The 23,686-nt window shown below is 48.6% G+C and overlaps 6 protein-coding genes across 6 annotated transcripts; 4 read left to right on the top strand and 2 right to left on the bottom strand.

The window, feature by feature from the left end:
- Position 1: 1 nt before the first annotated feature.
- VTN77DRAFT_9839 (uncharacterized protein) lies at positions 2 to 6,532 on the bottom strand (the record flags this gene model as incomplete). Its single annotated transcript, XM_069426489.1, has 11 exons — positions 2 to 1,300; positions 1,371 to 1,658; positions 1,717 to 1,920; positions 1,976 to 2,228; positions 2,286 to 2,657; positions 2,713 to 3,079; positions 3,137 to 3,271; positions 3,333 to 3,441; positions 3,497 to 6,208; positions 6,280 to 6,466; positions 6,525 to 6,532. 11 exons carry the CDS (start codon positions 6,530 to 6,532, stop codon positions 2 to 4), a joined length of 5,934 nt encoding a protein of 1,977 aa, XP_069273612.1.
- Positions 6,533 to 7,565: 1,033 nt separating this feature from the next.
- On the top strand, positions 7,566 to 9,858 carry VTN77DRAFT_9838 (uncharacterized protein; the record flags this gene model as incomplete). The annotated part of the gene is made up of 6 exons (XM_069426488.1): positions 7,566 to 7,607; positions 7,668 to 8,211; positions 8,272 to 8,864; positions 8,919 to 9,049; positions 9,115 to 9,131; positions 9,188 to 9,858. 6 exons carry the CDS (start codon positions 7,566 to 7,568, stop codon positions 9,856 to 9,858), a joined length of 1,998 nt encoding a protein of 665 aa, XP_069273611.1.
- A 1,361-nt stretch (positions 9,859 to 11,219) lies between these two features.
- On the top strand, positions 11,220 to 12,969 carry VTN77DRAFT_9837 (uncharacterized protein; the record flags this gene model as incomplete). Its single annotated transcript, XM_069426487.1, has 4 exons — positions 11,220 to 11,465; positions 11,532 to 11,729; positions 11,779 to 12,831; positions 12,898 to 12,969. 4 exons carry the CDS (start codon positions 11,220 to 11,222, stop codon positions 12,967 to 12,969), a joined length of 1,569 nt encoding a protein of 522 aa, XP_069273610.1.
- A 491-nt stretch (positions 12,970 to 13,460) lies between these two features.
- On the bottom strand, positions 13,461 to 14,219 carry VTN77DRAFT_9836 (mitochondrial 37S ribosomal protein mS41; the record flags this gene model as incomplete). Its single annotated transcript, XM_069426486.1, has 1 exon — positions 13,461 to 14,219. One exon carries the CDS (start codon positions 14,217 to 14,219, stop codon positions 13,461 to 13,463), a length of 759 nt encoding a protein of 252 aa, XP_069273609.1.
- Positions 14,220 to 14,740: 521 nt separating this feature from the next.
- VTN77DRAFT_9835 (uncharacterized protein) lies at positions 14,741 to 16,010 on the top strand (the record flags this gene model as incomplete). Its single annotated transcript, XM_069426485.1, has 2 exons — positions 14,741 to 14,939; positions 14,998 to 16,010. 2 exons carry the CDS (start codon positions 14,741 to 14,743, stop codon positions 16,008 to 16,010), a joined length of 1,212 nt encoding a protein of 403 aa, XP_069273608.1.
- Positions 16,011 to 18,837: 2,827 nt separating this feature from the next.
- On the top strand, positions 18,838 to 21,855 carry VTN77DRAFT_9834 (uncharacterized protein; the record flags this gene model as incomplete). Its single annotated transcript, XM_069426484.1, has 2 exons — positions 18,838 to 19,672; positions 19,751 to 21,855. The coding sequence occupies 2 exons, from the start codon at positions 18,838 to 18,840 to the stop codon at positions 21,853 to 21,855; spliced, it is 2,940 nt and encodes a 979-aa protein (XP_069273607.1).
- Between the last annotated feature and the right edge of the window lie 1,831 nt (positions 21,856 to 23,686).

Raw genomic sequence — 23,686 nt, 5'->3', positions numbered from 1 at the left:
ATCAGTAAGGGATACCATTTGTCAGCAGCTGGAATTGATCGTATCCTTTGGTAGAGAAGCTGAGGTAGCTCTTGCGAATTAGCTCTCGCATGTAATCTGCCGCCTCTCTCTCGGTCTTGTCGAGCACAAATCGGTCGCGGAAGTTCTTCAGAGTGTCGGGTTTGAAACAGGGCAAGCCACTGTCGATCATCATCGTCACGATATGCGACAGCTTCGTCGCATGCGGACGTGAGGCCAAGAACGCTTTGACGGTAAGCGACTCAAACCACCGGTATGGCTGTGTGGTTGTGGGGTCATGACTATGAGTGCCGGGGAGATGGATTCCGGTGCTGGAGGCTCCGCCTCCAGCCATGTATTGCCCACCACCCATGACCGCCACCATCTCCGAGGTCAGCTTGAAAGGAGCCCGTTCAAAGCGAACCCCTCCTGGAGCGATATCGAAGCAGAACCCAAAGTCGATGTGGATGATGTGGCCGGCATCATCGATCATGATGTTGCCGTTGTGTCGATCTTTAAACTGCAGAAGATAAGAGATGACCGAGTAAGAGGCCATGCTCTTAATAAAGTTGGTTCGCGCCTCCTGGAATCTCGTAGATTCTTCTCCTCCATACTTGGAAACGAAGTAATCATACAGCCCGTTCACAGCTTCGCGACCAAGCATGTCACGAGAGATCGAATTGGGGAGGACATCAATGACTCCGCAGCCAGGTGCTGTAGCAGTGACACGGTATGGGAACACCCACACGTCGAGTCCCACATTGGCAAAAATACTTCGAAAGGCCGCGATCATCTGCAGAGCGAGCACATCTTGCCGACAATCGTCACCAACCTTGAATATGGCGGACTGCCAGACTTCATACGTCTCCTGGCCCTGATCCGCTGACGCCTGGACTGTGGAATCAGCCGTGCTATCTTGTGTCCTCGGGTTTGCTGTCTTGGGCTTGTCCACAAAATCATCAGCTTTACGCCTGGTCTTCTTGATCCGGAATGTGGCCATGTAAGGAGCCTTTGCATGGCTCTGCAGCGGTTTCCCCGATTTGCGATCAATCCCGACGACCACGCCATCCGGATTACTGGGCAGATACACCCCAACTTCGACTTTGATCTTGCGCAATTCTTCTTCGATCTTTGCTTTCTTCTCAGGCTTACTCTTCTTGATATACGGCCGCAGTTTTCCGGAAATTCCCGTGATCTCGTTGAAGAAGGAAAATTCTCTCTCATAGAAATCTCGTTCCTCGCTCGAAAAACTCGACACCAGCATGTCCATAAAGTTATCCAATGTGGGCTTGATCGGATCAGGCTATAATTCAGTTAGCGAGCGCCACAAAATATAGTAACGAAAATAGGCGGGAACTCCTTGAAAACCCTACAATTTGAGAATCCTCATCCTTGTACGCATTAGCTTTCATGTTCCAGATCACTTGGTGTGCGAATAATTGGGAGAGCTTCGCGGACTCGAAAATGTATCGCTCCACGTAGCCCAGGGCATCATATCGTAAGGCCTGGACAAGCTGAGGAACAAAGAAAAACCTGACATCGATGGGGTGGCTCTCTAACGCTCTCATTGCGTACTGTAAAATGAATGGATGGTTGCCATACGCGGGTAAGAAATATGTGAGGGCCTCAATGGGTGACACAGGCGCCCAATATAATAAATACTGTCAACCCTTGTCAGCATACAAGACACCCAAGAGGTGGTCGAAAAAAAAAACAAACCTTCAGTTGGAAGGAAATGTCCGGTGGTAAAGCTGAGCCAAACATAATTTCAAGACCCTCAGGTTCATCCAGTGCCTTCTCGGGGAAGTTGAGGAGCAACCAGCGCACGTCGTTCCGGATCTTTTCTGATGGGAACCGAGCTGCGATTTGAATTGCCAAGCTCGCACTTTCCCCCCATGCAGTTCTGAGCAACGAGGCAATTCCCTAAGGTCGATACATTAGACGTGTCAAACCAGACGGTCCTAGAGGGATTACTAACCTCTGGTTGATTTTTGTTGCCGAAAGTCGATATATAGTGTCTTTTCTCCTGTTCAAGCGGGAAGAGCCACACTTTCAGACGCGCCCGCTCATTTTCGAGCAGAGTCTGTAGCAGCTCTTGCTTTCCCTGCAATGATTTATACGACCCCGAACTGGCAGAGCCTATACTGGCGACGCTCTTTAGAGCAGATCCAACGTCATTAAGTACCTTGTCTTCAGCCTTCATTTGTAGTCGGTTGCCACCAAATGACCACCTAGAAGATAAGCTTGTGTTAATAAGATATTCAACAATCGTTGCAAGGTTCGCTTACCTAGGCGGATGTCGGAACCAGCTTAGAGCGGCCGAGAGAATCTGATCTTTCAATTTCCACTTTGAGATAGTGCTTTGAGTCGTAGAGTACCTGAGAACTTTTAATCCGAACAGGATGATGTGGAAGTGGACCTCCCTAGCTAGAGGATGTCCACATGTTTCCTTCAGGCCTACGACAGTGCTGCTGATCACACGACAAAATATCCTCTGTAAGTGCGGACTGCCTAGCCGGATAGCGTTGAAATGGCTTTCGAAGAATTGAAGAATGCGGAAGTGCGGGGAAAGAATATTGTGAGCCTTTTGCTGTTTCCTAAGCAATAAATCTTTATCTGTAGGTAAAAGTTCGATGTTCGTGACGAAGGGGTCGGGATGACTGCACTCGGTTATTATCTAGTGACATTTCTTGTTTGATTCAGGTTTACACTTACTTGAAGGAAGGGTCGAATATTCCCTTCTTCCGCTGAACGGTCCTTTCCCAAGCCTCAGCCACTTCGGCCAGAATTCTTGATTCCGCGCTCGGGTTCTCATGGATCACACCGAGCCAAAGAGAGATTCCAAATTTTATTGACTCCTTTGTGAATGTTTGAAAGGGGATCCCGACCAGGTAGTGAACTATTGAAGGATGAGCATCATTGCCACTGCAGAGCAAAGCAGCGGCCCTCCGCAACGCTTCGCGAAGTTCGTCAGTGGAGACATCGATCCCAGTAGATATCTGGTCAGAAAGACGGGCCAAGATCACTTCTACATCTTTGACAGCTCGGGATGTGTCGGACGCGGTGGTGCGGATCTCCAGGCCTGTAATGTTTCAATTGTTAGAGAAGGAATGACAACACATCGATTGGGAACACGAACTGGACTTGTCAGCCATGCTGGCTCGACCGTTCATTGGCGGTACTTCTGAATATCGGTATTCTTGGCGCGTAGTGTACTGCGCAATAAAATCAGACGCAAAGTTGACGATGTCTATGCCATAATTGTCGATGGAACCTGGAACGAAGAAGAATCGTCAGTTTAGACGGACATGCAGATTTACGCACTACCAGCGTACCCAGTCGTTGATCACTCTGAGGAATAAGAGCTGCCATCTCAAGAGCAAACGACCGGCCTAATGAAATATGGCCATAGGCCCCGTCATCCTCATATTCCGAAAGATACGTCTGCAGCACAGTGAGCCGACACCGTCTCAAGAAGTGCACCATTGATCGAGCTCACCTGCAAGAGGCCCTTAACGTCTAACGGCGCAATATTTACGACCGTCGTCACCCAACCTCTGGCTCTGATATGAAACGATTCCAATGTCCGTCTTCTGAATTCGTAATTGTCGGATAATTCAACTTTAACCTGACCTCTGGAGGAGGTGAAAGTGGATTTCCAACTAAACTCATCCAATTCTCCTTCAAGACAAGATGACCACATGACAGTCAGAAGGTCCAGCAAGGCGAATAGAGAGTGTCTTTCACATAATGCTGAAGGAGATCTACTAATAATCTTGTTCGCACAAGAGACAGCAACCTCTTGCACCCTACCTATGCGATGACAACAAGCCACAAAGATCTCAGCCAGCTGCTTTGACAGACATGGAGCCGAGAACTCCTCGTTTTTCCCAGACAAGGTTTTGTCCAAATAAATGCTGACAGCCTTATCGGCAACAGCATCCATACAACTGCCCATTTCGGAAGTATTCAGCGCTGGGTCGAGGAAGTAAGTTAGGATTTTTGTGCAATCTCCAGATGACGCCCGCAAGCTTTCAATAAGCAAGCTTGCATTCAGAAAGACGGCTTTTGGATAGTTCAGGCGTTTGATATCAGACTCGTGGTCAGGCAATTCGCTAATGAGCATCTTTTTCTGCTCAGCGACCCGGTGAGGTCCCATACCTCGCCTTAGGATGGTGTTCAGCTCTACATCACTCTCTAGGACGTCGGTACGGTTTTCGGGCACTAATGGGGGCGAGTGTTCGGCGAGAACACGGAGCTCGTCGGAATATCGTCGGCCAACATCAGAATTGAGCGATATACCGTGAGCTGCAATATTGAACCAAGCGTCTCGGAATAAAGCAGCAGTATCTTCGTCATATTCGGAGATTTCGGGAGGATTCCCTATGGTCTCACCTCGCAAGGAGACCAGTAGTGCCAGCGGCTTGAGAAGGGGAGTAATGTCAGCTGGCGAGAGCACAATATCTTTCTGTCGGTCATGTTCAAGATCGGTTACATCTCCCTTGCTAATAATGCTTTCCAAGAGGTGAACAAGGTAAATTCTGTAAAGCGAAGAATTTCGTTTCAGGCTGACGGATAGATACGTTCTCGCATTCTGGACCGCGTCAAGGATTATGCTGTGGCCCCTGGCAAGCCCTTCTCGATGAAGACGGGTATAAAACTTGAGAAGCAGCTGAAACTCGGTTAGACTGTTGCTCAGTGCCAGAGTGGCTGTCTCTTGAATGATGCAGGCGTCCACAATGATATTGATTTTCCCAATTTTCTGAAGGAGCATCGACTGCGCTAATGCAGTGATCTTATCATCATTACAGCTGGTAGCAATAGTGACGATGGCGTGGATGACGTTGCGGTGAGTTACCGTGGTTTCCTCCTCGCCATTGTAAGAAAGGGAGATCATGCTCTCGTTGGCCTGGTGTGCGTAGGGTCCGGGATTGGCGCCGTTTTCAAGAGTGTCAACTAGATACTGAGCGGACTTCTCAGTGCTTGAGGCGGCCGGACTCAGTACATTTCCCAACGAATATAGCGTCGTGATGACTGAATCTTGAGACAAAATATTTAAGACCTGGGCAAGACACTGCGCAGCCACTGAAACAACAGGGCCAGTCGTTCCACCTTGGACGATAAACCTAAACAAAGAACGACTCAGAGTTGAAGCGTTCGAAGGTGATAATCTCGCGATACTAGCGACGGTCTTCAAAGCCACGGTGGCTAAGTCAAAGCTCGCCATCTGATTGGCATCAGCAAGAGTGTCCTCGAGCCACGAAAGTAGCAACTCGATATCCGCTGATTCTTCATCCAATATAACGCAGTTGAGAAAGCCAACGAGAGCCGAAGCTTTCACAGAGAAAGCCAGCTCCTGCTGCCAAGATGAACCCAGCTGTAGATAATCAGAACCATCTTCGAGGAGACGGATTTCCTCCGCAATGACATTCGCCAAATGTTTGACGAGAACACCCTCTGCGTCATCGTTGTTGGCTCTTGGGACCGCTACTCCAATCATATAGTTGTCCAAAAGCCTTTCCTCATTGAAGTTCTGCGCCCCGAAGACTGTCGTGCTTGTGCACGCCTTAATGAACCTCATGAAACCCTGCTGTAATAACATCGCACCCAGAGGACGACCGTGAGCTGCGTAGCGTCTAGAATATCTTCTCCAATCTCGCAAGACGTAATCGGATGCATTCGAGTTACGGATTGTAGATGAAGCAGTCTCGACGGCTACCAGGAAACCCTCGGACAATATTCCCTGCACCCGCTTGATTATGTCCAATTTCTCCGCTGCTGTCCAGAAGTGGGTGTAATGTGCGGAGGCCTCCAAAAAACCAACGAACGAGACTGTGATGGCCATTATCTCTGCCGACTCTTTTGGCTCACCGTGATCGTTTGTCCGGGTATGCTGACTGGGCCCAGGAGCTATGGCATTCACTGCTTGAGCACAGTTTGTCAAGTATATGGTAACAGCATTCGCCGCTGTTTCCTGGAGAGAGGAGTGGTTCAACCCCAACGAAAGTAGGGCAGTTGTCAGGCTGCGGGTCAATTCTTCCCATGGTGATGGCTTGATACCAAGCAGGAACGGAGAGGGGCGGAAGAGCTGGCTATGGGACTCAGGCAGGTACTCGGAAAGTTGCGAAACCAATCTCACTGCATGGTCAAGATGAGACACCGTAGGAGAGGTCTTGGATAGAGAAAGTAAAATTTCCAACTCTCGAATGCTCTGTTCCCTAGGGTCAGTCCTAATAGATCAAGGGCTAGCAGAGAACCATCGGATTTTGTCGAAAGACCTACCATGGGCACTCGAGAGGTCGGGGCCTGACCCCTGAAGACACCGTCTAATAAACCATTGGGTTGCAGCTTCGGTCGACTGCATGATTTAAGAAGTCGATTAATATCCTGTTCCCCGTTATATTCCTTCGACTTGACCGCAAGCACCGCGAGTTTCTCGAAGGCTGAGCGCCTGACGTCCGTGGAGGATCTGGAACAACAACGTGGTTCAGCACAGCGACTTTAGGAATTCAAAGGTCTGAGCTTACGCATCCATTGCAGTTTCTAGGCACCTCCTCTCGGGTTCGATACCACAAAAGAAGGCCCTCTGTATGGGCTTGGTTGTCGGCAGTCAACCACGAGCACTGTATGTACCACCAAACGACAATTACTGTAGAATCAAGGTACCTAGGTACCTATCTAGGTAGGCAGGTACGGAGTACTCCGTAGTCGTACTCCATACACCAACGGGTGGGGCAGTGAGTTGCCTCATCCGGTTTAGCGACACCTCGATCTAGTCTGATCGGGTTAGGCGCTCCTAGGTAGCCCCTATTGTCAACCTTGGAAGGGATATAGACATGTAAATTTACAAAGGGATTACAGAGTACATATTGGTAAGAAATTATTATATATTCAAGGGATATTCTTTAGTGTGGGAGACAAATATTAGTATGGGTAGGGTAGAATTATGCAAAGAATATGGCAGGGAATATATACCTGGTAAGAAGCCCACCTGGAAAGTAGATAATACATTCTACCTAATACAAGCATGGCGAAAAATACAGGTACCTAGGCAGGAAGCCGGAAAGAAAATAGAAATAATAAAGGAAGGCCTGCACGCCATAAGTCCCTGGCACAGACAAGAAGTGAGACCTGCATCAGCATATCTGAAGACAACTTGTACAGTACAAGAAGTATGTACATACAGGACAAGAAGAAGTCGTGTGGAGGGATTGGTACGGACAGGATTGTTGTACATAGTAAGAATAATTTACAACTGGTATTATTGACTGTACTGACTTTCCAGTTTAGGTAGTTCTAAGCCGTGCGGAAGGTGGAGCACTACATCACTAGGCTGCGCTACATTATTGCTCTGCCAACCTTGTACTGAGTAGATAGATAATAATAATTGCATCTGGCACTCATAGTGCACAAGAACTACCACCAGTGTTCGGAAATGCTCAGATAGAAGGATTACTGGATTTAAACTGTCGTGTTTTCGCCTTCGGCACAAGGCGCGGTCATCTTTCAGCTGAACAGCGGCACTACCGCGTTTCTGACCGATTTTGCGGCTCCCCGCGAAAAGAAAGATGGCACCTCGAAATGAGAAAAGCTCATTGAAGCGTGGTAGGGTATGAATGGCTCGTGTTCTATCTTTGCCTCATCCCAGCTAAACCAGCTTGGCTCCACAGGCCAGCCTAGACAACCAGTCGCAAGATCTAAAGAAACCGCGACGCTCAGAGCGAATATCTTCCCAATCTGCGGCAAAAGCTACTACTCCTGTTAACAAGAGTTATCTTCCGACTCCTTTAACCAATCATGAGTCCACCGCCACGGATATTCACAAGGACGTGACAGCGACACCGCCGGAACGTGGTCATACTCCAACTTCTGATGAACAACCGCCGACCTTTTCATCTCAACCTGGTGATACTCAGGCGCTTTCTCAATTTGTCTATCCACCTCGGGGATTTGCCGATGATGTGGAAGATGAGGCTGCGGAGGGGGTTTGGGGGTATTTAATCTCACTCGACGACAAATTTGGGAAAGCACTCGTCTTGAAGAAACGTAATAGTTGTGAGCCCACAGAGCCCGGAGAGACAAGTGGAAGGAATGGCAATCCAGCAAACAAGAGTGTTAAAAACAGTCAAAAATCTGGAAAACCTACGGAGATCAAAAAAACCTCGCAAAGCTTTCCTCCTGGTGGCTACCTCATTGGCCGTCACCCCGAATGCGGTAGGCGAAAAGACACTGTGGAAATATTATGGTTGGAATTGAGCTGATAATGAAGCGTAGACCTTATTCTCAACATTCCAACGGTATCCAATCGACATTGCTTGATATTCAACGAAACGAGAAACGGCGATGTAGTGGCAATCCTGGAGGACCTTTCGAGCAATGGGACTTTCGTCAATGAAGCTATTGTTGGACGGAATAAGCATCGTGAGCTTGAAGACGGTGATGAAGTTACCATCATCGACGAGGCCAGATTCGTTTTTCGGTACCCGAGGACCAGGGACACAAACGGGTTCCGTCAACAATATCGGATCCTTCAACAGCTTGGAAAAGGTCATTTTGCAACGGTCTACCTGTGCGTGGAGCGAGCTACAGGAACCAAATACGCTGTCAAGGTATTCGAAAGACGCCAGAGCGAATCTCAGAGATCACAGACGGATACTTTACAACAGGAAATTGCTCTTTTGATGAGTGTTAACCATCCAAATGTCCTATGCCTGAAAGATACGTTTGATGAGCGCGATGGAGCTTACCTAGTGCTTGAGCTTGCACCGGAAGGTGAACTGTTTAATTACATCGTCAAGAAGCAGAAACTCACAGAAAGCGAGACTCGTAAGGTTTTTATCCAGCTTTTCGAGGGCCTAAAATATCTGGTGAGGATCTTTTATGTTCCCGCGTTTTGACAACCCCGTGCTAATACCAAGGAGCATGACCGTGGCATTGTCCATCGAGACATCAAGCCTGAGAACATCCTTCTCGTAGACAAGAACTTAACTGTGAAATTGGCGGATTTTGGCCTGGCGAAAATCATTGGGGAGGATTCCTTCACGACAACATTGTAAGACGCCCCTTTCCTTGTTACATGCACACTCTCTTTCGATTTCTAACTGAATAATTCTGCAGATGTGGGACACCGAGCTGTAAGTCACAATCCAAGCTTATCCCTTGAGTATCCCCCTATTTGCTAATCAAGTAGATGTCGCGCCGGAAATTCTCGAGGAGTCTCGACATCGGAGATACACAAAAGCTGTGGATATTTGGTCGCTTGGAGTTGTGCTGTATATTTGCCTCTGTGGGTTTCCGCCATTCTCAGACGAGCTCTATACTCCAGAGAATCCATACACTCTGGCTCAACAGATCAAAATGGGCCGCTTTGATTACCCGTCTCCATACTGGGATTCAGTTGGCGATGTGGCCTTGGATTTAATTGATAGAATGCTCACCGTTGACGTTGCTAAACGGATCACGGTGGACGAATGTCTCGAGCATCCCTGGATAACCGGCAAGTACCCAAGCGTCACCGATAGTACTGATGGGTTGACTGGAGCGATGGGTCAATTGGACTTTTCTAAACGCAAGGTCGAGCGGGAACGTACGCTGCTTAGCAGCATCAACGATGTTGCGGTCAGCGAGATTGTTGAAGACGACGATGCACAAGTGAAAGTGTTTCGTAAGAATGCTGCTACGCGGGTTCATAATCAACCTGCCAAAAGGAGCGAGCAACGTGAACCTTCACCAGCCGCCAACCGCGCTCCCGAAGAATTCATCAACATGGGAGGTCGTGGGGATCCGGTCTTGTTCGACGACGAGCCAACCAGCCGCTATGCGCCGACCGACCCGCCAGATAATGTCCACCAGAAGAAGTGAATCATCTTTCATTTGAGGCTGTCTTTCCCAACAGACGCTACTCTGCGTGATCATCTTCTCATCGGTCTCACTGGTCATCTCTTTTCGCTTTCTCAATGCCATAATGGAGTCTCCACGTGGTGCAAGTGTTACATGCCTGCATATAGGCTGAAGGCTCGTGAAGATTACCTAGGGTGGACGACAGATGACAAGCATCCACTATGCATTCCTCCACTGGGAATTACCTCCCGTATCTGCCCAATTCTTATAATCTAGTGTTACTTTCTTTCTTGCGACACATTCTGGAGGCATTGAAGATGTCGATGGATTGCAATGGAAAAAAAGTACAACAAACATTTTGCATGGGTTCGGATTCAATAGGTGCCTTTTTTTGTCGATGCTGGTCTATATCTTTGATTGATTCCTTTGTTACAGGCATTGGCGCCCGGTTCTTTGGTCGCCGAAGTTATTCTTCTGGTTTGTGATTTTCAGAGTAGAAACCATCAAACTTTGAGAGCTCTGGTCCGAGACGGTTCCAGCGCAAAGGGGAAAGAAATCATGGAGTAGGAGCACATAGTTATCGCTCTCCGCATATAATCAACACCATCCTATTATTGTCTTCAGATCTAGTTCTTGTTTCCTTCAACATTTTTAATAGGCCGAAGCATCAGGTCTGATAATAGCGACTATCAGCATTGGGTTACTTGTATGTCCATTCATCAAGAGACGATGATACGCGTGCTGTCACAGTCTTTGCATATACAATCATTAATGTACTCCATATTATTATTTTCTCTGTGGGAGGTGATGAAGAGTTGGGTTAGTAATCCCTGCAGCCATGACGGGCACTTTGCAGGCCGCCATTCAACGCTTTTTTTTTTACCCGCGTCAGAGTGGCGTGATACCGGCCTACCGGGAAAAGCGCTTTGCAGAGTAATCTCCGTACGGAATACAGAGTACTCCGTACTCCGTAATGGTGGTCTCAGGGGTGCACGATTACGGTTTTCTAAGCTATATAATTAGGAATTGAGCCATTGGCCCATTCGATAATATTAATAAGAACCGTGTACGGAGTACGGAAGACCAAGGTTCGAGCAATAATCACGGCCTGTCCTGGGCTAAGCACTGCTCGGTAACTCCCTAAGGTTTAGGTACCTGACCCCCGTGGGCCCACTGGTACCTGGCACTTCTCTGGATTCTCAGACGCTCCTGTACTCGTACACCAGTACGGACCGCAATTTATTGTTTGCTTCTTTGAACACAACACCACACCCTCCGCAAGGCGTCACTCGTTACGAGTTTAAGCCTGCGTCAGCAGGAGACGCTGTCGGTCGCCAATTGCCATCTCTTCTACCGTTCCTCTCTCCTTATCTTCTGCCATCATGGGTCTTTCCGCTCGCATTCTCGACAGAATTTGCGAGCAATGTTCGGCTCAGTCGATATACGTCCTGGTTGGGCTCGGACTGTTATCTTTGGTCACGCTTTCGGTTGTGATCAATGTCTTGGCTCAGCTTTTGTTCAAGAATCCTAACGAGCCTCCGGTCGTCTTCCACTGGTTCCCATTCATCGGTAGCACAATCAGCTATGGCATGGATCCGTACAAATTCTTCTTCGAGTGCCGTGAAAAGGTGCGTGTTTTTAGGGAGGGTTTTGCTGGGAAGAGGGCGATTAGCCGCTGACGAGCATCTAAACAGTACGGCGATATCTTCACCTTCGTCTTACTCGGCAAGAAGACAACAGTTTACTTGGGAACCAAGGGGAATGACTTCATCCTCAATGGCAAGTTGAGAGATGTCTGTGCTGAGGAAGTTTACTCTCCCCTGACCACTCCCGTCTTTGGGAAGAATGTCGTCTACGACTGCCCAAATTCCAAGCTCATGGAGCAGAAGAAGGTAGGCGATGATGGTGGCAGTCTTCAGGAGAATGCTAACAAGGAAACAGTTTGTCAAATTTGGTCTCACTTCCGAAGCGCTTCGATCCTACGTCCAGCTTATCACCGACGAGGTGAACGCCTTCGTCAAGTCATCGAGCGTTTTTCAAGCGCCAAAAGGAACCTTCGATGTTTGTAAGACTATGGCGGAGATCACGATCTATACCGCTTCTCGATCGCTTCAAGGGAAGGAAGTTCGAGACAAGTTCGACTCGACGTTTGCAGAGCTATATCACGACCTCGACATGGGTTTTTCTCCCATCAATTTCATGCTCCCGTGGGCGCCACTACCGCACAATATCAAGCGTGATAGAGCACAAAAGAAGATGACCGAAACATACATGAACATTATCAAAGAACGACGTCAGGCTGGCGGCAAAAAGGACTCTCAAGACATGGTCTGGAATCTAATGTCGTGTGTGTACAAGGATGGAACACCACTCCCTGATGAAGAAATCGCCCATATGATGATTGCTCTTTTGATGGCTGGACAACACTCTTCTTCATCTACAATCTCTTGGATTGTTTTCCGTCTCGCTTCCCGGCCTGATATCACGGAGGAGCTTTACCAGGAACAACTCAGGGTGCTTGGTTCCGATCTTCCCCCTTTGACATATGAGGATCTCCAGAAACTGGATCTTCACTCGAAGGTCATCAAGGAAACCCTCCGTTTGCATGCCCCTATTCATTCAATAATCCGCGCTGTGAAGAACCCGATGCCTGTTGAAGGCACTCCCTATGTGATTCCGACCTCCCATAATCTGCTCTCATCGCCAGGCGTCACTGCGCGATCGGCTGAGCATTTCCCAAATCCTTTGGAGTGGGATCCTCACCGCTGGGACACTACTGTGGACCCAGAAGATGATGAGAAAGTTGATTATGGTTATGGCTTGGTCAGCAAGGGGGCCGGCAGCCCATACCTTCCCTTCGGTGCTGGCCGCCACCGGTGTATTGGTGAGCAGTTTGCGTACGTCCAACTCGGTACTATCACTGCTGCCCTGGTGAGAATGTTCAAGTTCAGCAATCTTCCTGGTGTAGAGGGGGTTCCCAAAACAGACTACTCGGTAAGATACCATTCCTTTCGTCCTTGATTTGCTTGGGGCTTTCTGGGACTAACCTTTTGTATGCAGTCTCTATTCTCGAAGCCTCTCGGCAATTCTCGAATTCAGTTCGAGAAACGTGACGCTACTGTGAAAGCGTAATCTCCATCTCCAATCTGATGGATCCCTTCAGCTTACATACCCTATGGCTTGTGTATGCGAATTTACTTCTCGTCCAAGCCTATTCTTTTCTCTTATGGCCCATAGATAATCATCCGTCGCAAAGTTGCGCCTTACGACACCGTGCTGACTCTTGATCTATATTTATCCTTGTAAATTATTCGATTCTGTCCTCGATAAATCGTTCTGGTTTTCGCTTTCTTGCATGACTACCTAATTTAATGTACTAGGATAGATGACAGAGCATTGTTAATATAATATACGCGCTTACCATCAAGGCATCCTGGAATCGTCCTCCCGGCGATTCGCTTTATGTACTCCATATTGACTTGTAGAGGAAATGGAAACAACATAATACAATTAAGCTTCGAAACGTGGCCATACATGATATAAATGTAGTATACAGGCAATCCTCTCTCTCTACCCCAGACCCACAGGAATAAAGATGATGCAGAGTACGAAAATAGTGTATCTCACGAACCACTCCCCGCTCGCCTCTCTGCGCTTCTCCTCTTTGCCCTGACTTCTGCACGCCGTCTCTCGCCACCATCGACTTTGTGTCCTTGTTTGTCTTCCCACATGCCTTCCACTACTCGAATTAAGGCAGCGGAGCCATTGGTGCCTTTGATTTGTTGCAGATAAGGACCCTTAATCATAGACCCACGGTGAATCTTCATCTGTGCATACTTTTTCAGAGGATTTGATGGGTTGTGCTGATATCCTGTTGCGTCTGGTGGAAGGTTTACGATGACCTTTTTCGTACCCGGTGACGAGGTTGCAGACGCGGTGACCGCAGGAGTAGAATCCCCGTTATCAGCGTTCTGTTTTGGGGTTTCTGCTGGAACTTCAACGACGCGAAGCTGGGCGACACCATTCACGACGTGATCCAGGTCTCCGCCTGGACCATAAATTCCTCGCCTAAACTTCTCGCGCCATCGGAGAAGATACCTCCTCTGGCGAGTAGGTTCGATGCCCAAATCTCGGAGCTCAGCTGATGTGAGCGAGAAAAGTTTGTCCCAGGACTCGAATTTGCTGGCATGCTTAACCATGTCGCGGCCGATCAAGGTCAAGAAGGTCTGAACGTCTGGTACGAATGGCGTAGGTGAAGGCACAGGCAAAGTCGTTTTCCGGTGAAGACATCGGACACATCTGTTTGATGCGACAAGAACATTGAGTAATCGCGATGGCATGAAGCCGAGACGTGGACTGGGAGCAAGCATTTTGACCGACATTGTGGATGGAAACAAGGCTTCAATTGACGGTCCACTAAACAATCAATGACGACAGCGGACTTCGGAATTAAAACAGAAGCATGGACGAATCTCTGTAAATCTGTCTGACAGTAGAATATGAGGCAATTGGTTGTTGGTTGTCCGTGTCGAACAGGGAAGGCCGGGCGGCATCAGAAATTTTGAAGGCAACTAATTGAATTGAAGCCAAAATGCCCGCAGCTCTGGCTGTACGGGATCAATGATACTCCGTCTCCACCATTGACTTTCCTTGTCCGCGGAGCTACAAGCAGCACAGGAATAGAAGGGAAACTCCTCAAGTTGATAAATAAAGGTTTATCTCCAATATGACTTAAAAATTCATCAGATATGAGATGCAAACCCATCAAAATAGTCGTGTCGTACCTTTGCATTTCTTGGTGGACAAATCTACATCCGTTCCGAACACGTGAAGCTTCATGACCTCACTTACGGTAACTTCACTCTTCTAACCATATATACACTCTTCCTGATCTCGAGGAACTATGGCGGTATCTCCAATTGTGTCACAATCGCCATCCACGGCAACTGCTTCCACTACAACAGCAGCTAAAGGGAAAGGTCTTGTTGTTCGCAACTTGGTCAATGACACAGCTACCTCCTCGCCGTCAACCGTGACACATGGGGAGCGGCATGAGCTTGCAGAGCAATTAAACGAAGAAGTGAGGCGTAAATATGTCAAAGGTATCATAAACTCTAGCACGGTAACTTCACAAATATTCGCATGCTAATATGGGTCTAGATAAGAAACTCGGCGAAGGTACCTACGCAGTCGTCTATCTCGGTCATCTTCGAACCGACCCTTCCTCTCTTGTCGCGATCAAGAAGATCAAAGTGAACGCCGAATACAAGGACGGGCTATCCATGGACGCAATCCGGGAAGTAAAATATCTCCAGGAGCTGTCTCATCCTAACATTATTGCTCTTCATGATGTCTTTTCTTCCAAGGACCAGAATCTGAACCTGGTTTTGGAATATTTACCGCTCGGTGACCTCGAGATGCTGATCAAGGACGGAAACATTCAGTACGGTGCAGCGGATGTCAAGGCTTGGATGGGCATGCTCGCAAGGGCCGTTTGGTTCTGTCACGAAAATTTTGTGTTGCATCGAGATATTAAGCCGAATAACTTGTTGATCGCGTCGGATGGAGAAGTCAAACTGGCAGATTTCGGCTTGGCAAGGTCATTTGCTGATCCCTATCTCAACATGACGCACCAGGTCATTACACGCTGGTACAGACCGCCCGAACTCCTCTATGGTGCTCGGCAATACTCTGGTGCTGTGGATGTATGGTCAATGGGTATGGTCTTCGCCGAACTTTTATTACGTGTGCCTTTTGTTGCTGGCAATACAGACATGGATCAGATTACGAAGATCTGCGAAGCGTTTGGTACTCCAACTGAAGAGAACTGGCCGGGAGTAACCAAATTACCCAACTATGTGCCTGTGGATAAAGTCACGCCGTTGCAGGGACGAGAGTTCTTTTTGCGACAGTTCCCAACTGCTGGACCACTTGGGGCAGATCTATTGATGTCGATGTGTGCATTGGATCCACGAAAGCGAAGTACCGCACGTGAAATTTTGCAGCACAGCTGGTGGAGAAGCGATCCCAAGCCGACCAAAAAAGAAGAACTTCCAAGAAAGTCTGGTGGCGCAAAGAAAATGGGTGATGACCTATCCCGAAGGGGTGGGGAGAATAACGATGGCCGCTTCAAAAACGTTGCACGGCAGCTGGATTTTGGTGCTATGAAATGAAATCTCGAATTGAATTGACAACCCAATTCTATTAATTATTAAATACCGGAGTTTTGGGGGGGGACCTTTTTGTATAGTTGCAACAATTTTTCGGTTGGGTTTTCGAGTCTGGCTTCTGAGCGTTGGACATGGGAAAGAAGCTCAAGGGATCACATGGGTGATAGGGCAGAGTGCCATGCCATGTGCGTCATTTACATTGCATGGAACGGTGGGGCGTTTCTCGAAGAAAAAAAATAATTTATGATGGATATTGTGTGTATTGACAGACAGAGCATACTTTGTATATTCCTTTGCAAGATATGCCTTCAAGGAAGGGATCGTATAGACTGACTTGGCTAGATAACGGCACCAGGCTGTACTCACTGAAGAAATCAAGGACATATAGAATTCTCACCTTGTTGATAATGAGATCTACTGTATTAATGTCATGGAATAGTCTAGATGAATAGAAGCGCGGGGCAAAAAATTCCCGGTCACATGAATCAAGTGGGGGGAAGAACTGACTGGCTGATCCAACGTTGAACTAAAACATTGAAGCCACAATGTCGGTGCCTTGCCTGTGGAAGTTTGGAACGCATGTAATGTGTCCCAAATCGGTCCACTTGAGAAGATGTATCAAACAAACATGCCTAGGAGAAAGGGAACGTCAATTAGCGGATCATCAGAATTATCGATCTGGGGAGATTTGCGCTGTAGTTAACAAAGATTTAAGACAGCGAAACAAGGCGCAACCATACATTATTATTGTTATGAAGCAATTTCCTGTTACAGAGCGTGCTTTGTTAATGATAATATCTAGTTTTGGAAAAAGAGGTAGGACTAGACCCGCCTCGTCCTCCCAATCGCTGGCGTAGGTAGGACTGTACGGAGTAGGTCATTCCTAGATAAATCGACGATTAGCTCGCTAGGCTAACCACGGTGGTCTTCTCTTTCCGGTGCCATATGCAGGATGAAACAAACCGTGCCCCTGAGCTGGCACTCGGAGGTATACTCCGTATAGATTCCAGGCCCTCTAGGGCTTGAAGTTGGAACCTTGAAATCTAATATTAATATTCTAAGCTTGAGCATCGAGACAGCCTCGAGCGCGCATATGATTTGTCCATTCTTAATCACAATACAAGGGGCCGGCCCATGTGGCTCTAATGCATTATGCCTGCCATACAGGGGTCGGTGGTCTAAGCTTCGTCAATCGGTTCTGCAATGCTCCGGACTCCGGACTCGGTACAATCACGACTCACGACTCGCCATATGAAGAATCATCTGAAGAACGGCGAATGCCGGGTTGCAGAAGACGCGAGGAAAAAGACCAGATAGGCCGGACCCCTTGCACGCTGCTGGGCATCCATCGACTAGTCCATCCCATCGCTTGTCAAGTTGTGATTGTTATTATTTAATTTTAACTTGCCCCTTTTCCCTCCTTCTTTAACTCCTGTTCGCTACTGGCTCGTGGATAGCAGATGCCAAAGACAAGGCTCGACTCTCTGTATTCAGCTCTCTGACGCGGGCCAACCACGGCTGGGTCCGGGGGTTCCTGGCATGGATTGGCGCCCCTTTTCTCGTCACGGATAAGCATCTTCTCCTCTCCTTGCCGTGGCCCGTGCCTTGTTATCCTGTTCGCTTACTCGCGCTCTTAGTCTCCTACGCACTGGGCAACAGCAATAATAATAATAATAATGGAATTGTGCTCATTAAACATTCTTCATGCTCCTCGCATCTCTGCATATCAGAGGACATAGTCCTGCAGCGTAGTTACTTGAATTAGAATGGTCCTCGATAGGGCTTCGGTGTAGTCTGCTTCCAAGGAACCCTAGTTCATGCAGCCAATGTTGAAATAAGATAGAATCTCTCACGGCCATGTTTGCGCGTGGCCTGCCCAAGTAACCAAACAGAGGGGCAAATTTTGACAAGCAGCTGACTTTGAAACACCAACCAGACTAAATAGTAAAGACAAGGTTACTCCGTACCTTGCCTACCTAATAGGTAACTAACGCCAGCCGTCCCTGGGGTGCCGCCAATGTTCCCCCTGTTCGGCCCTCGTGGTGCCCTCCCACCCTTCTGATTTTCTCCTTTGGTAAACACGACGCGTCCAACCTGTATCCTCCTGCGACGGAGAAAGGATCGTTCCCACCTGATTGTCCCCCGTCGCGAGGATTCTCCCTATCTCGGAATCACTTCTTTTTTGTCCCGCCTGGTAAAAAAATACTTATCAATCGGCCTTAGCCCACCGCCGCATCGCTTTTACCGAGCGACCCACGCTATCGGTGATCAGACATCGACCGCACCTCCAGCTTCCTGTCCAGCGATCTTGAATATCCTCCCAGAGGCAACTTAATATTCTGATACGCGCAGAGCCTGAGATCCTTTTTCGGAACCTCATACTTGTTTAACTCGCGACTTGCTGCTACGATTACTGGTGATGTCAGTTCCACCCTTCCCCTCACTCCATCCCACCTCCGTCAAAATTACCACTTTGTGCCTGCGCGATTCATGGTCGGGAGAACTACCGCATCCATCATATCGTATTTGCGATGGCTGCGATCTTTCTTGGCTGTTGAATATATGCCGATTTGTGCTGACATCCAAGGCTCCGCGGATCAGATGCCGCTCTCGAGACATCAGTGAACTCTCGGCGACACTCGACGATTCTTACCTGTTTGAAAGCGAAAACGATTCCGGATTCGCTGCGCAGAAGCGTCTCGTCTCCTACCTTGCTTCCTACTTCCGCTTATGGCATTCTTCAGCAAAGCATAGCCCGTCGCATTGAATCCCACCTCTTCCCGGTTTCTGAAACCGGGGGTCAATAAATTGAAGCCTCTCGAGAGTAGACATGGCTTCTCCATCGGCTTTGCCTCAGCCGTCACGTCATGCTTCCAGCCCAGCAACCGGGACTTTGTCCTCACTGCCTGCAGCGAAGCCAAGGGCTTTATCGGTGGTTTCGGACACCCAGAGGGCGCCGTCTCCATCTTCGAGGCTCCGGCCACCTTCATCTCCACGTCCCTCTGCTGGCGGAACCAGTCAGTCAAATTCGTCATTGAGGTCAACTTCAGGCTCCCTGGCATCTAATGTTTCGGAAAAAACCCTCCGCAGGACGGTCAGCATTGCCGCATTTCCTCAACCCCCGAAAGCTGGTTCCAGGTTATCGACAGCCTCTTCAATCTCTATTGCATCGTCGCAATTGCCATCGGCCAAGAGCAGCTCTCCAGATTCCGTCAACCCTATTTCCTCCGGGGGGAGTGTGAAGACAAGAAACAAATCGAGATCCACCAGCAGCCACCGTAGCTCCAAGACTCCTTCTCTCTTGAACAACAACGGTGATGAAAAATCCATCCTGAGTGGATCGGGGACCCGGGACTCCGAGGGTCAATTTAGCATTCCGTCCCCACCGCAAAGTAGGAGTTCGTCCGCTCAAGGATCATACTCCACCAGTGCAACAACGTTCGATGATCCAGAAGATGCTGTCCGACATGGACATGATGCCGTTGAGAACACGAGCAGCGCAAAGAGAAACGCCAAGTCAAAGGACAAAGGCAATGTCATCGTCAGTGTCAGAGTTCGTCCGGATGCTGGCGGAGAAAACTCGAGAACTGAGGGAGAATGGATGGTGGATGGGAGGAGGTCTCTCATTTCTTACAGGGGGAAAGAAAGTTACGACTATTTCTATGGTGAGCTCAACTGACATAGGCAAGACGTAGAAAACCTGGCCACTGACGACTTTTTTTTTCTCTCTCTCTCTCTCTCAGATAATGTGTTCACCGCCCATGATGACAATGCAAAGGTTTACGACGCTTCGGCGAAACGCCTGGTTCGAAGAGTGATGGAGGGTTATCACGGCACCGTTTTCGCATATGGTATGACGGGAACGGGAAAAACCTTCTCGATGCAGGGTACAGCATCATCACCTGGAGTGATTCCATTGGCAATCACCGACATTTTCTCGTACATCAGGGAGACTCCGCACCGGGAGTTTCTTCTACGTGTCAGCTATCTGGAGATCTACAACGAGAAAATCCATGATTTACTCTCGGCTCCTGCTGGAAATGGTGTTGGTGCGGGTCAGCAAGAGGAAATCAAGCTCCGAGAGGACAGCAAGAGAGGGGTCTACGCGACGCCCCTGAAAGAAGAGATTGTGCAAAGCCCAACGCAGTTGCTCCGCGTCATTGCAAGAGGTGATCATGCAAGAAGAACAGGCAGCACGCAATTCAACGCGCGAAGCTCTCGAAGTCATGCAGTCGTCCAAATCGTTGTAGAAAGCCGAGAACGCGCCCCTGCTGGCAGTTCCTCTCAGGAGAAGCGCTCTGGCATGGCTCCAGGCGGTGTGAGAGTCTCAACTCTGAGCTTAATAGATCTCGCAGGCTCGGAACGTGCCGCGGAGAACAAGGAGCGACGCCAGGAAGGAGCCCACATCAACAAAAGCCTGCTCACTCTCGGCACCGTGATTGCAAGACTTTCGGAAAATAAAGACAAGAATGGCAACTCAACGGATCGAGAAGGGAAGCATTTGCCTTACCGTGACAGCAAGTTGACTCGCTTGCTGCAACCCGCGCTCTCCGGAAACTCTCTGGTTAGTATTCTCTGCACTATCTCGATTGGGTCGTCTGGCAGCACTCCAGCAAACACGCATATCAACGAGACCCTCAACACTCTGAAGTTCGCGGCTAGAGCAAAAAACAACATTGTCAGCCATGCTAAGAGAGCGGAGGAGTCATTCAGCGGTGGCGGTGGTGATCCAGGTAGCAGAGCCCTGTTGGAGCGTTATCGCATGGAGATCCAGTCTCTTCGCGCCCAACTAGAGGCTCAAGCCAAGGCTCAAGCTGAAAATGAATTGAAGCTGGAGGAAAAGCAACTAGAAAAGGAAGCCCAAGCTCGCCACGAAGAGCAGATGCTTGAGATGCAGCTGGCTCGAACCGCACTGAAAGAGAGAATTGAACATCTTAATCGCCTTATACTTTGTTCTAAATCTATGGGGGTCAACAGCAACAGTGGTACCTTTGGTCTCGAAAGGCTGTCCAGAATATCAGGTACTACTGAATCCGGCACACGTTCACTTCGTTCATCCGCCAGTCAATCAACCCTCGGTGCCAATTCCTTGAGGAGAACAGTGTCCCAGCTGTCTCTCAACAGCGGCGATCGCTCGAGCATTACACAATGGAATCGTGCATCCCTTGTGCATGACGACGACGATGACACGATCGGAGAGTTTGGGGACGGGGTGGCTAGCCTTCAGATGCAAGTCGCTGCTTTGCAGGCTGATCTCGCGGATAAGAATCGCTACATCTCCACCCTGGAAAGACGTTTGCTGCAGGCACGGCGCGCGAGCCATTCTCGGATATCGATGGGCCTGGCTCAACTCAAAAATGGCGACGAATCCGACTTGATGGCCCTGCTCCGTGAGAAGGATATGGAAATTTCGGAGTTGCGCATTCAACTCGATGACAAAGATCGTATGCTCGCTGCTCTCCGTTCAGCGGCGCGCCAGAGAGACTTAGCGCAGATGGCAGCCGACGCGGAGAGGAGAGCAGCGCGTCGTGGAAGTAACACCAGTTCCCTCACTAGTGCTGCCCCAACGGGCCCAGTTAGTCCGGTTGATGTCCTGGCCTCGCTCAAAGAGTCAGAAAAGGAGAAAGAGAAGAAGAGGAGGAGTGTGGATGAAGTGTCGCGCATGCTGGACGAAATGATTCAAGACCGGGTGGAGAACGGGCACTTGATCAAGAGTTCCCGGGGAAGCATGCGTGTCGTGAGTGGCACTGCCAGTCAAAGAGACTCCATGGTGTCTACTGTTTCGGCCTTGAACACGGTGCCCCCCAGCCAGCGAACATCAATCGCCGAGGTTCCAAAGGAGGTCTGAGCAACCCTTTGATTATCTTGATTCTCGCAGACTCATCCCTAGTCCGAATACTTTCATCCTCGTTCTTCACTGGATACGTCCTCTTTTCTGCTACTTTAATGTTGCTCTCTGGAGGTTGGCCTTTTCTTTCAATCCGGTTGCCATGGCGTTACGTTTCAAGAAGACGCTTTTACATCTTGATGAACGTAGGGTGCAATTTGCTGGGGGGAACAGAATTTTCTTTTTTTTTTTTTGCATTGGTCGTTTTCTCCCCTGGCTGGTGTTTGGTTGTCTGATACCCCAGGTTTTTTTTTATGTGTACATGTACTGTAGCTTTCAATCATGTTCTTTTTTTCATGGCATTCCCATCTAGATGCCATCAGACTCAGCTCAGTCCCACGCTTTCTGTCTTTTGATTCCGTAGTCCGTACTGTGTAGAATTCTTTGTTCACCGTTTGAGCCCATGGTCCGTCCACTTTAAACTGGGATTCTCTGTATCCAGGAAAGGGCTCGGATTTTCAGAAATAAGGTCGTTTTGCCTTCTTGGACCTATTTCATGACTTAATATTTCGCACTCCGTACTGTACAGTTACCACTTCCAACTTACAACGGTGCTAATATTACCTAGGAAGGAAGGTACTTGCATGATCTGCGGACTTCAACTGGAACTGGGGATTATCCCGCGGGCCGCTACCTGATCTGTGGACCGATAATCGGGCGGTGGACTCGGACCTAGCCGATCCATCATCCAAACCTCCCTCAGAACTGTGATTCGCTCTTTGATCTCGAAGCCGGCGTCACAGCCCGTGGACTCCGTGTTTCATCCTTCTCAACACCGCCAGTCAGCGATCGAATCCCATCAATGGCGATTGAAACGGTTGCAGTCATTCAAATGCCTCGGGAGATCCTTCTCGCAGGCTCCTGATGACTACCAGTCATGCATCCATGATCCCTTAGGGCTCACATAATTGACGTTCTTCGTACGGAGTACTCCGCACACACTGACGGACTATTCACTAGACCGTACTCCGTACAGTGCACTGTTACCGTTTGTTTCATCCTGGGAGAGTCCAGGTGAAGACTTACCTGTCAGCGTTGCAGATTAATTAATTGGGGGCCGAGGCTCTTGTATGTACAAAGTATCTGCTCCTGCGACAGACCTTTCCACTTATACTATAACTACAACCAATATCTCTTCCTTGCGGCACTCTTTCCGTCTTTTCTATGGATCTGCGAGTGCCTGGATGCGCGGCTTTCACATCCTGAAAATCATCTCATTCTCCTTGTGTTTGCGCTTTCCAACCTTCGATTCTGAATCACTATTTGGTGTATGAAAACATCCAGGTCACAGGGTAATACCTCGTGACTCTTTCTTTACCTTTTATTTACTTTCCTTTTTTTTTATTTATTCAAAGAAAATTCCGCGTTCCTCCATTCCTTTCCATTGTGACTTTGCAAAGCAAGAGCGGCTAGACGCCCTTTATTTCCTTCCATCCTCGAACCCGTTGGGCGTGATTTTTATCTCGCGAAGCCCTGCTTTCTTTATACCAGAATTGACTCTGACGTTATCATATATCTTCAGAAGAGCAGCCTACTCTCGTTCCGTTCAAATTATTGAAGTCGTGACGACTGCTGCGCAGGGAAACGACATGTCGGACGTCTGTTGATACGCGGACGTCATTCCTAGCAAATGGGCGTCAACAGCAAATTCTTCATATTTGCCTCTCGTCTAGTGATGAGATGATGTCTTTCCTCTCTTTTCTGTTCTCTGAACGGCGCTAGTTATTCTCATTCTTCCCTTCAGCACGTTTCTCATGGTCAGAAGATTGTTCTTCCTTCCACCAGATTTTCC

The sequence above is a fragment of the Rasamsonia byssochlamydoides genome (assembly GCF_041956645.1).
Source record: "Rasamsonia byssochlamydoides strain NRRL 3658 unplaced genomic scaffold VTN77scaffold_96, whole genome shotgun sequence".
Classification (NCBI taxonomy): domain Eukaryota; kingdom Fungi; phylum Ascomycota; class Eurotiomycetes; order Eurotiales; family Trichocomaceae; genus Rasamsonia; species Rasamsonia byssochlamydoides.
This window is presented reverse-complemented; position numbering and strand designations above follow the sequence as displayed.